At 47.1% G+C, this 12,092-nt stretch overlaps 1 protein-coding gene across 3 annotated transcripts in view; it reads left to right on the top strand.

Annotated features, from left to right (window-relative positions):
* Window positions 1-12,092, top strand: part of EP300 (E1A binding protein p300) — a 90,351-nt gene that overhangs the window by 43,302 nt on the left and 34,957 nt on the right. For 2 of the 3 annotated variants that reach the window (XM_027874348.1, XM_027874339.1), the window contains exons 4-6: window positions 1,142-1,403; window positions 7,810-7,923; window positions 9,050-9,286. In XM_027874348.1, the coding sequence (XP_027730149.1) occupies window positions 1,142-1,403; window positions 7,810-7,923; window positions 9,050-9,286 (613 nt within the window). The remainder of the gene's footprint in view (window positions 1-1,141; window positions 1,404-7,809; window positions 7,924-9,049; window positions 9,287-12,092) is intronic. The other variant, XM_027874356.1, reaches the window with a different exon arrangement.

Raw genomic sequence — 12,092 nt, 5'->3', positions numbered from 1 at the left:
CATGCACAGTTTTCATCATTTTACAGTTGAGGTAACTCAGGCCCAGAGAGCCTGTGAACACCTCGCTGGCGAGTGCCAGGGTCCGGCCCCACGTCTCTTTGCCGTGCCCCCACAGTGATTCTCTGCAGTTGACAGCATTTAGGACCTTGCTAACAACCACGGCCTGACAGACTCTAGGTATATTGACGGTCTGCCCAGCAGCTGCCCATGTCCCCCTCTTCCTGTACGGAACAGGGTCGTGTCTGTCCTCCTTTGTCATGGGAGAAGTTGGACTAAGTAAGAGTCCGCAGCCTTTAATGTCTGCCCGAGGTTTTTTGGTTTGGTTTGGTTTTGACTCTATTATTCCTCTTTGTGCCTGTGTAAGTGTGTCAGGGTATTCTTCCTTCATGCCACCTCCACTTCCTCCAAGCATGGCATTTAGAAGCCTGTCCATCTGTTAGGACCGAGCGAACTTTGGGAAAGAAGCGGGACAGGACTGCAGTCATGAGCCTGAGGTTTCGGTTCTGGCTCTGCTGACTCCTTAACTGGGCGGCCTTAGCTCTGAACTTCTGCACGCAGCCTTTCCCCGCACGGCCAGGCCGTGTCTGCACGTGGCTGTCTCCCCCGTTAGCGTGTGAGCTTCTTGAGCAGGGACAGTGCCTGCACACAGTAGGTGCTACATAAATGCTCCTTGGCTCTCTACCCCCTCCCCACTCTTGGCCTCTTGGTCTTTTCCCCTGTTAACCTTTTCACCTGTATAGAATGTGCCTACTTCACAAAATCAACCAAAACGATATTCCCTTCCAAAGAAATGTAGGGTCTCGTTTCCGTAGGAGAAGGAATATCACCCACCTAATTAACTTCAGCTTGCTTTCGCTGTCGTTCCTGCCACGGTTCCTAGCTCTGACAGGCCCACTCTGTTGTACTTTTTCTGTCCAGTCTTAGGGGGAACAGCATTTCGAGGAGCCTGGCACTTTTGTGGCAGGGCTTTGCTCGCCTTTGGGGAGGGGGACTGCTTCCCTTGTTCTGTTGAGGGAGGGTGGGGGGGCGGTTTAACTGAAGTCACCACCCAGCTGTCCAGTCCCACCAGTAGTGTTAGCGGAATGAGGGGGATGACGCACGCAACGGACACTAACTCAGCTCCTGCTCTTGTCTCTCTAAGGGCCAGCAGCAGGCCCCTCAAGTTCAGCCACCTGGCATGGTGCCCTCTGCACCCCAGGGCATGGGTTCTGGACCCCCCACAGCTGATCCTGAGAAGAGGAAGCTCATTCAACAGCAACTTGTTCTTCTCTTGCATGCCCACAAGTGTCAGCGGCGCGAGCAAGCCAACGGGGAAGTGCGCCAGTGCAACCTTCCCCACTGTCGCACAATGAAGAATGTCCTCAACCACATGACACATTGCCAGGCTGGCAAGTCCTGCCAGGGTAAGTAGAGGGGGCGCTAGGCACTAGAGGAGTCAGAGTGAGCAGGGCAGATTTGTGGGTCAAGGGCCCTTCAAGGCCACACTGACAGCCAAGCATCTCCCGGCTGCGTCTGTGGCCTCCTGGATCCAATGGGAATGATCATTGGTGGGAGGTGGGGGGGAGGGGGGGGGGGGGGGGGGACGTAGGTTTCCAGTGTATACCGAGAAGAAAGGGAGTAGTGATAGAATAAGAAACAGCAGCATTTGGGGTGGGGAGAGTGGAGAGTCAGTGGTGACATGGGAGAAGGCAGAGTGGCTTCAGCTTCTAACTTTGTGGTACTGAGGTTTGCTGGACCCCTCAGAGATGCCATCCTCTCCATAATCTCCCTGATATCTAAATATAGCATATGTCACTTAATGTTGACTCCTATTTTGGCAAGGGACTGGAGCCCCTCTTCTAAGGGGAAAGTGAGAGTGTGTTACTATATTTGTTTGTGAACGGGCACACCTAAAAGACGACAGAGGATAATATTGGTCCTGCAGTTTGGAAAGGAGTCTGTGCTTGGCTTCCTGACTTGTGTGGAGAGAATGCTGTCCCAGACCCAGTTTGGCTCGGGGCTTCACCCTGGGCACACTCACTTTGCACCAAAGAGCTGTTAGCACCTGGGGGCGATTCTAGTTCTCATTAAGAGCCTCACTCCTAGGCTGAAGTGAGGGCTTCCCAAAGTCAAACTTGTGCTTTTTGAGCACTCTCTCAAGGTAAGAATTGCTGGCTGAAGCCCTCACCTTTCAGCTGCCACCCTGCGCAGAAGGCTTTGACTTCTTCAGATCTGCCTTCTAGGCCTGTGTCTCTAGCACATTCATTTCACAAACTTGAATTAAAGTTTCCACTTTAGCGTCTTTAGCTTTGTGGTCAGAAAGCTAGCTGATATTACTGCTTTATATAAACATTTGATGAGAAATGGAAGGTGGGATTGTGTGTGTCTGTGTGTGTCTGGGAGGGAGGTATTTGGGGTGAAGTGGCTTGCCCAGGGTCAAACAGCTAGTAAGTGTCTGAGGATGGATTTGAACTCTGGTCCTCCTGACTCCAGGGCCAGTAGTCTATCCACTGTGCCACCTAACTGCCCCATGGGGTTCTTTTTAAAGAAACCCTATCTGCTAGTTATCTAAGGAACTTGTTTCCCCATCTTGAGTTTTTTCGCTACCTCTTGGTTGAGTTATCATTTGAAAGCAGAATTCAGTGACTGAATTTTAGTTGTGTGTTTGCAATGACTTCTCCAGGGGTTTATTCAGTGAACAGTTTCTAGAATGAGGCGATTAAAAGAGACCTCAGTATATTTAGTCTGACTCCTTCGTACCTAGTCAGGAATCCCTCCCCCTACCCCCAATTTGACATCCAGCCTCCGGTTGAAATCTTGTATTGGAGACTTCAAGGAAGCTCATCCCACCTTTCCTGGGGTGGTCCCGAATTTATAGGATTCCCACATTGCAGGGGTGAGGAATCAGATCCTCTGCTTTCCACTTGAGGCCAGGAAAGTGGAAGAAGGCTGCTAATCCAAGATGGGGAAGGGGTTTTTTTGCCTCTCTGCATCTCCCACCTCATTGTTCTTTATGCTTTCTTCTTGAGGCAAATGTTTCCATTTCACTCAGAACCCTGAGAGCTTCTAAGGCCTAATTGTAGCTCACATCACCATCCTGGTCACGCTCCCAGATACCCTGCATCTCATTCATGTCCTTCCATCTAGGGCTCTGAAGCAAAGACTAGACTTCAGGTGTGGACCCCATGACCTCAACTCTGCTACGGTCGCGTCCTCTGTAGAACGAGGTCTTGGGTCCTTTCCTGTTCCATCTGTGATGCTCTGATGAAGGTCATTCCACTTGTATCTGTTATGATAGCCTACATTTGTGTTAGCTTTCAGTTTGCAAAAACCTCTGAATTGTTTTTCACATTAGCAACCCATCTGCATTACCCAAATCCAGTTCTTAATCTGAAGTCTAATCTGAAAACCAAAGTTTGGATGTTGCTGTTCTTTATGAGTTCTCATTTCATTGGCTGAGCTAATTTCAGTAGCTGGGAAAAAGCTTTAAGCTTTCTTTGGCTCCCCGAGAGTGTGAGTAGCTTCCAGAGAGCTGGTCGTTTGTTTCCTGAGTCTCAGTTTGCTGGTCACCTTAGAGCCAGGTGCAGGCTCCACGGGGTGACCCTAGTGAAAGCGCACTGTGGAATGGGATGTGGAGGGTCCTCAAGCTTGTTGCTTCTTAGTAAAGGAAAGCGATCTCCCATAGGGTTGGCCTGTTACTTGGCATCTCTTCTTTTTTTGGTCTGTGTCACCTGCAGATCCGTGTGTTTGCTCTGTTCTTTTAACCACCTCGTTATAAACATGCTGTAATGGCCATCGTGGTCTTCCATTAGAGAGACCTTACCCTGGTGGTCATCTGTCCATCACCTGCCACTCTCGTTGGATTCTTCTGCTTCTCCTGGATTCTTCTAAGCCTCTTCTGTCTTGTTCACAAAGCTGCTGAGAGATTTTGGAAACAGGACCTTCTGCTCTTCTGGGCTCAGACCTGGGCCGGGGAAGAGAGGAGGCTAGACTGTCAGGCAGGTGTGACTTGTGCTTGGCTCTGTTTGGCTAGCTGGACTTTCCAGGGGTGCCCATAGTGTCTCTTCTGTTCACTCAGCATTTATTCAGTTCCCGTGTGCCTCATGGCCGTTGTGGCAGATGGAGGAAGATACAAAGTGCAGAAAAATACAAGAGTCAAAGGCTAGGATAAGCCGTGTGACCTCAGAGATGGTCTGTAGGATCGTAAAGCAAGTGGTGCCCAGGGCACAGGAGAGTGGTGCTCATGAATGTAGGAAGAGCATTGACTTTGACCTGCAGCGTAGAAGGGCGAAGAGTGATGAATGCCAGCTCTCCCCCGTCTAGTGCAGACCCCTGGGTTGTGCTGAGGGAGCCCCTCCAGACGGGTGAGCAGAGGTGTCAGGAGAGTGCAGAGGCCAGGGAAGACAAGGCTTGGTCGTTGGCTGGATGTGGGGAATGAGTGCCAAGGAGGAGTTGAGGCTGGCTGGGAGGATGGCGGTGTCCTGGAGAGTCGCAGAATTTGATCAATTTGAGATGCCTGCAGGCTTTCCCACTGGAAATGTCTGGTGAGCACCTGGAGCTCAGGGGCAAGTTTGAGAGGGAAGAGCCCTGGCCCAGGCCAGAGCCAGTGAGGAGGTGTGGCAGGGGCGGTGGCCAGGAGGGTAAAATGGTGGCTCCGTCCAGCTTTGGGAGAAGAGACAGGAATCCTTGCTTCGGGTCTGCCAGGTGTGTATGTCATCTGCACACATGACCAGTCCGCAGCTGGTGAGCCACATAGGTTGGGCCTCCAGATGTCCATCCATTCATGTGAGTGAGATTGAGGAAGCAGGTGGTCAGGGCCCAGCTAGAGGCCTAGGGACAAAGCCATTCATTCCATTTGGCTCCTGCTGCCTCCGGCTTAGTTCCTGAGGCCTCTGGAATCTCGTCTGCCACTGCTCCATCTCTAATCCCGTGGCCACTGCCCTCATAAAAGCCCTCATTTTTACCATTCTCAGCCATGGCCGTAGTCTCCTGACACCTGCCCCTACACATTCTTCCCCTCCCTCCCCACCCGCCATGGGTCCTTCACACTACTTTCCTTCTGCATGGTTCTTGGCATGTGATTCCTGCTCAGAACACCTTCAGTTTTTCCATCAGCTTGCTGAAAAAAGTTGAGATGCATTTGCTTGGCATTCAAAGCTTTCACAGCAGTGTGGTAGAAATGGATTCCAAAGGGAGGAAGTAGAGGTATCAGGTGTTCCCATGTGGCACGCAGAGGAAGGGAAAGGAAAGCAGGATTGTTCATTGGGGGGATGGCAGCGCTCTTTGCAGGAAGAGAGACTAGAGACCTGGTTGTGTACGCGGACTGAAAGAAGCCATGGAGGGAGGATTTGTCAGGACTTCGTAGGAGAGGAGAAGTGATAGCATCCCAGTTCTGATGGAGAGACACTTTTTGTGTCCCTGGAGCGAGGACTGAGAGGTGGGAAAGAGGGCTGGAGGGAACCCGTGGCTGCTGCCTGGGCTCCTGGGCACGAGCCCTCGGTCACGGGGCTTGGGGACAGACCATTGACGCATTTATGAGTTTTGTTTTCAATTGGGATTGTAGAATTACGGATTTTCAGTCCTCTAGTCCAACTCCAGCATGGGGATAGCTGCCATTTTTGTGGCCTCTTAGGGCCACACTAGGGGCAAGTAGTAAACAGTGCAGAGCCAAAACCACCTAACCAGAGAGCCCTCATATGCCCTTGACATTGACCCTCACGTCCTTGTGGGGCGTGTTCTCTGGCCCTTCCGGCTTCAAAGCTTGTAAAACCCTTTGGACCCTGCTGACCACCGTGCACAGACAAACAAAAAGCTGTCATGTACTGGCACAGGTGAGGCTGAAATCTCCCCCAGATTAGCCTTGAATTTCATTGTTTGTGCCTCTTGTTCTCACCTCTTTCGTCTTCCTCCGTGTGCTCCTCTCTTCCACTTTTCTTTGCTCCTCCACCTCCTCCTTTCCCCTTTCCTCCCTTGTGGGTTGTGGTCAGTGCGGACACAGTTGGGTCTACAGCTTTCGTACCCTCATCAACACCTGGATGTTTGGCCTGTTTCCTTGTATGTTCCGCATTTACCTTGTTTTATGAAAGCTTCCCATTGAAGGCTGGGGACGAGGGATAATAGATTAACAGTTCTTTGGCTGTCTTTGGATATGTGCATCGTGTTCTACAGCAATGGTTTTTGGATTTTTGCTGTCAGAGAGTGGTTAGCCGGTTTGGAACTCCTCGGTCTCCTGTTGCCTCCTGCATGGTTTTTGGTCCTCGAGTTTCCCATATGGCTGCGTCTTTGTCATTAGCCAGAGCTCCCCTTTCCTCTCCATTACAGTCATGGTGAAGGCCCACGGAGTCTTTTTCGCCCAAGGATGCATCAGGCTTTACCTGCCGTTCCCCTTTCTCAGTGACGTCGGCACAACTTGGTTTATTAAGACTCGTCAGTAATCCTTTCTTTCTGACTGATACTGTCAGGTTCAGAATAGTGGTCCACTTCTTCTACCCTTTGGAGAGTAAATTGGGGAAACATCACCAGTCTGGGTGCTTCCCTGCTGCAGATGTTTCAAAGGTGCCTGTTGCCACTGTGGGAAAAAGAGTTCATGTGCTCAGAGGAAAAGTTATCATATGTATTGAGCTTGTAAGACACCTTCAGGGCATAGCTTTTTCTAAGATGAACTTCTTATCAAGAGACAGTAAGCCAAAGAATGGTAACCCTTATTGCATATTCTGATGAAATGACAATTAAAAAAACTAGGACCTCCTTTAGCTCCCAGGAAAATCAAATTTGTCATTGGCCGTTGTGTTGTTAGAGGTTAGACCTTCAGTTATCAAAAGCAAGTCGGGGATCTTTCATAGCTTTGCAGTGTGTTTAGGGGGTCTTCTGTAACTGTCCTGTCTGGGCGTGTGTGGTAGGGCAGTGGGGGAGGAGTCCCTCCTTTGTCTGATCCCACATAATATGTCATGAAACAATTGAACAGGGTTCCTCAAGTTGTGATGTGGTACTACCCCTTAACAAGTAAATGAAGTCTGACCATCTACTCTTTATTCAGTTGTGTGGGAGGTAAATGAAAAAAAATATAAAGCTTTGGTGATGTTGTTCAAGGAATGTATATAACACTTGTGAACAATATAAGACCGTATATAAAGAAAGGAGTGCCAGGTACTACCCTGTAAGCCGAAGTTAGAGGTATTCAGAACAACAGTTTCAGGCTTCATATTGAATCCATGAAGGTTGAGGGGATTTTGACCAGCCTGAAGGAGAACGTTTGAGGCAATGTGATGACATCAGTGAACACAGGAAGGTGGGGGTGGGATTCGTGGGCCTGAGAGGAGAAATAAAAGTGGGAGTTGATGGCTCAGGACCTGGAAAGCCTTCTCAGATTCTAAAAGTGTTCTCTGCTGGCAAAAGCACTTTTTGTCTGCCAACAGACCAGAGCCACCTGTTGGATGCCCCTCCCCACTCCCACATTCCCTTTCTAGGAAGATCACTGTGTCCTAGGGGTTCAGGCCTTTGCCCTCATGCTGTCCTTAGAGTAGAAGGATGTGAGGCAGTCTCTGAGTTTCTCTGGCCTCCAATTTTTGCTTCCCCGGAGCTGGAGAAGATAACCAAGGGAGACTGAGTCCTTTGGGAGGTGGCTAAGTCAGGTTTGTTTTAAATCTAATTTGTCTGATCGCCTAAACTGGTTACATGTTTTGGCTGTTGGTAGAGTAGATAACAGATACCCCTCCTTGTAGGCGTGAAGATTGCCGTATTGCTTGACTTGATCTTTGCTCACTGCGCAAGAACCAGAAGGCATTTCCTATTTTAAAAACATCTTCCTTCCTTCCTCCTTCTTCCTTTTAGTGGCACATTGTGCTTCTTCAAGACAAATCATCTCACACTGGAAGAATTGCACAAGGCACGACTGTCCTGTGTGTTTGCCCCTCAAAAATGCTGGGGATAAAAGAAATCAACAATGTAAGCCATCACGTCACTGCTCATTGCTCATTGTCTCCGCTGTTTCATGAAATCTTAACGTGGAATTCAGGAGTCCAGATGTTTAAATTGTGAAATCTCGTGCACGCTTGAAGAAAGGAAAGTGTCCTCTTTTCTAGGTTTCAGCTCTCCTTTTCTTTCTTATTTTTGAGCACTATGATGTTGTTAATTCTTGTTGGCGCCATAATCAAATTCAGAATCCTTATATCTTCCCAGGGTTAAATAACGTGTTTGGTTCTCAAATCTAATATTGTTTTGTAAAATTAGAAAATATAGAAGAGGCTGTTGAAAGACATTGATAGAACAAGATAAGATACCCTTTTTTTGAATATTTAAATTGTGTATCCACCACAAGGATGTTTACCTCCTGCCCTTCCCAGCTGCTCGGTGTCTCTGTAAATCTTATCAGTGAGTCACACAATTTTTGCTTCAATTAAGGTCCTGAGGAGAAACACGCTGACAGTTACTGTGTAGAGTTTACATATCCCCACCTGGGTGCTAGTATTGTTGGTTGTGTCCACGTAGGTATATCATTCATTCACAAGAGGTTAGGTTTTTGAAGGCCTTTTACCATTTTAAAGTTTGGTCAAGTGGAAAAGCCTTAATTTTTACTATTATGTCATCACTTTTTATTGGTGAGGTAACACAATAGAGTGGATAGAAAACTGCACTTGGAGCCAGGAAGACCCGAGTTCAAATCCTTCCTGTGACACTTACCAACAGGTCCCAGAAGCTCTGTGGGCTTCATTGTTCTCCTTGGCCAATAATAGCTGTCAGCTCTTAGGTCCCTGTCAGAATTGTTGAATGCACCACACACACTCACGCACACACCCTTTCTTCCCTCCCTCATTTAGCAACCTCAAAGCATCCAGGTCATAGTCACTCGATAAATATCTTCTGCTGGTAAAAGTCGTTTTGATCTGCCAGCAAACTAGAGGCTGATTTTCTTTTCCTTCCACCCCAGCCTCTCTCAGTACTGTTTTTTGGGGGCGGGGCAGGGAGGGTTGGCAGATTTTTTTTGTTGAAGAGTTGAAAGTAGAATCCACTGGCTATGCAGCCCCATGTATGACTTCCTTTTTATATGTTAATATGTTCTATTCTTCTCTAGCAATATTGACCGGAGCTTCAGTGGGCATTGGAAATGCTGGTTCTGTAGGGGTGGGTCAGCAAAATACTCCCAGCCTAAACCCGCCCAGTCAGATTGATCCTAGCTCTATAGAGCGGGCGTATGCAGCTCTCGGCCTGACCTACCAAGGAAACCAGATGCAGACTCAGCCGCAAGCTCCAGTGAAGAGTCAGCAGCCAGGGCAGCCAGCCCAGGGCATGCGTCCCATGAACACCTTGAGTAAGTTGCTGTACCCCTCACTGCCTCTAATAGTCTTTTCGCGTGCTTGGTGCCCCAGTCTGCATGTAAGCACCTCTGTCCTTGTCAAGTTTTGTATAACCATGTCAATTCAGATAATCATTGGCATGTATGTATTTATGTATCCTGTTGTGTTAGAGGGGGAGGTCGGAGAATGGGGCAGTAGGTGGTCTCATATCCCAGTTGGGAGGTAAAAATCAGTGCTATAATTTTTATTGATAATGTTTTTACATCACCAAAATTCGTCTCATTACCCCTCTTCCTTTCCCTTACCAGACAGTTAAAAGGGAATAGAAAGAAAAAAGGAAAAGAGTGGTGGAGCTGTTTAGTATGTCAGAAAGTTCTGTAAACAATGGGTGCATGTGCCCCACCCTTGGCCTTCCCACCTGCCAGGACATAGAGGGGCTTCTCCTCTCACCTCTTTTTGGAGCCAGGCTTGTTCTGTGGGGTATTACAATGTTTGCCTTGTTTTTTTAAATAGACTCTGAAAAATGTCTTCATTGTGTTCCCTTGTGATTGGTTTAAAGGTTCAGAGTAGACCTTGCTGCCTCCAGGCAGCTGGACCAGTGTTCAGCAGGCCAGCCTGGATGAACCAGCCAATGAACTAGGTTTCATATCCTTCTCTGCGCTTCCATATTATGTTGCCATTTGTGAACAAACTGTTAAATGCTTGGCTGCGCTCTTTGACAAACTATCATTATCCTTATTCTAACAAACTAGCTTAATTCAGTTTAACTGTAGAAATAGTCGTTTCTTTTCTAGGCTCTCAGGCCACCATTTCATTTTTGCTGTATGTCTCCATAGGCTGCAAAGGGGTAAAACCTCGGGGGTCCTGGTTGTCTCCAGCTGCCACAGCTAAGACCAGAGGCCGACTCTGAAACTCTCTGATGTGCCTTCCATTGCACCAGAGGGGTTTAGCTTGAAGTCTGGGAGCTGGTTTTCACAGCTACATTTCAGTAGAATCAGTTTCCTCAGTAATCCTATGTGGTTTATTTTTTGCATTTTCAAACTACTCGGAGAAAAGATAGCAGGGATTCTACAGACGGCCAGAGGAGTTCAGGACACAAAACAGGTGAAGAAGCCCTTCCCTTCCTCATGTGTCACCCAGTATCCTATTTGGAGGGTCCCTGAGGATGCAGCCATGGTTAGTTCCAGGACCTGTCTCTGTACAGCCTGCTCTGACCTTGGGATCCCTGCTTTCTGTGTAGAAGTCAGCTTCCTGACACTGGATTTCTACACTTTTATCTGAATTCTATTCTGATCGGCTAAAATGTAGTTAGTTCCCAGACTATGAGCTCTTAAAAACAATTCTTGAAAGACGTTTCTTACTGATGAAACTAAGTAATTGTTAGCTGTCCTGCAGGGTAGGGGTGGGGAGGTTAGACCCCTAAAGACCGTTGCTGTAAGGGAGTCATCCTTTTCAGCAGGCCTGATGTTTTGCACACATATATGCTTGCACACATATGAAACATGAACAAATCTCAGTTTGCTTTGATCACTTAGCTTACTGAGATTTACTAAGGTTCATGTATTCATTTAAACAGTGGATCCTCCAAAGTACTTCTAAAATGGGCTTGGATTTAGACAAATCTTGGAGGGTGCCACCCAAGGTATCTGAAGGCTAGAGTGGATGTGTTTCTTTTGTCAGAGTGGTAGAGCTTACCCAAGGAGTGATACAAGGTACAACTCAATAGCTGACCCTTTGTCAATTCCAAAATCATTGTTCATTCTCTCTCTGATTGCCAGCCTCTCCCCGCTCTATCTCCTCCCATTACAGTGATTCCCTAGTTTCACTTATCTGTCCGCCCCGTCATATCCAAGGCAAGCATTCCTTCTTTTCTTTTCTTTTCTTTTCTTTTTTTTTATTGTTTGAGTATTTTAATTGAAACTAAAATGCTTCACTATATTTAATATGATAATAGAAAAATATCAAATACAATGAATTCTCCAAGAAGAAAAAGATCTACAAAAGCAAATGGAAAGGAAGCATTCTTTCAGAAAGACATTACTAAGAAAGGATGAAATGTAGCTAGATGCAGAAAAGATTCTGTCTGTCTGTCTGTCTCTGTGTCTCTGTCTGACTCTGTCTCTCTTTCTGTCTCTTGTTTCTTTCTCTCTGTCTCTCTCTCCCCATATGTACACATATACATGTATATACTTTATACATATGTGTATATATATATTTCATATATGACGCATGATATGATATCTGTAATGATCTACCTTCCTCCAGTGCTGTGATTTTTATTTTTTTATGGTAATTTTTATTTATTTTTTTGTTTCCAACATTTACTTCCACAAGATTTTGAGTTCCAAATTTTCACCCCATCTCCCCCCTCCCCCCACCCCAAGATGGCATGCATTCTGAATACCCCTTCCCCTAGTCTGCCTTCCCTTCTATCTCTTCCCCCCTTCTCTTATCCCCTTCCCCTTCAATTTTCCTATAGGGCAGGATGGATTTCTGTACCCCATTCCCTGTATTTCTTATTTCCCAGTTGCATGTGAAAACATTTTTTTTAAACATGTGTTTTTAAAACTTTGGGTTCCACATTTTCTCCCTTCCTCCCTCCCCATTGATAAGGCAAGCAACTCAATATAGGCTATACATGTGCAGTTATGCAAAACACTTCCATAGTAGACATGCTGTGAAAAACTAACTCTATTTTCCTTAATCCTATCTGCCCCCCCCATTTATTCTATTCTTTCTTTTGACCCTGACCCTCCTTAGAAGTACTTGCTTCTGATTACCCCCTTTTCCAATCTGCCCTCCTCTCTATCATCCCCCTAC

The sequence above is a fragment of the Vombatus ursinus genome, unplaced genomic scaffold, assembly GCF_900497805.2.
Source record: "Vombatus ursinus unplaced genomic scaffold, bare-nosed wombat genome assembly UNPS02003292.1, whole genome shotgun sequence".
In the NCBI taxonomy this organism is placed as follows: domain Eukaryota; kingdom Metazoa; phylum Chordata; class Mammalia; order Diprotodontia; family Vombatidae; genus Vombatus; species Vombatus ursinus.
Note: the sequence above shows the minus strand (reverse complement) of the source record. Positions and strands in the feature narration are given on the sequence as shown.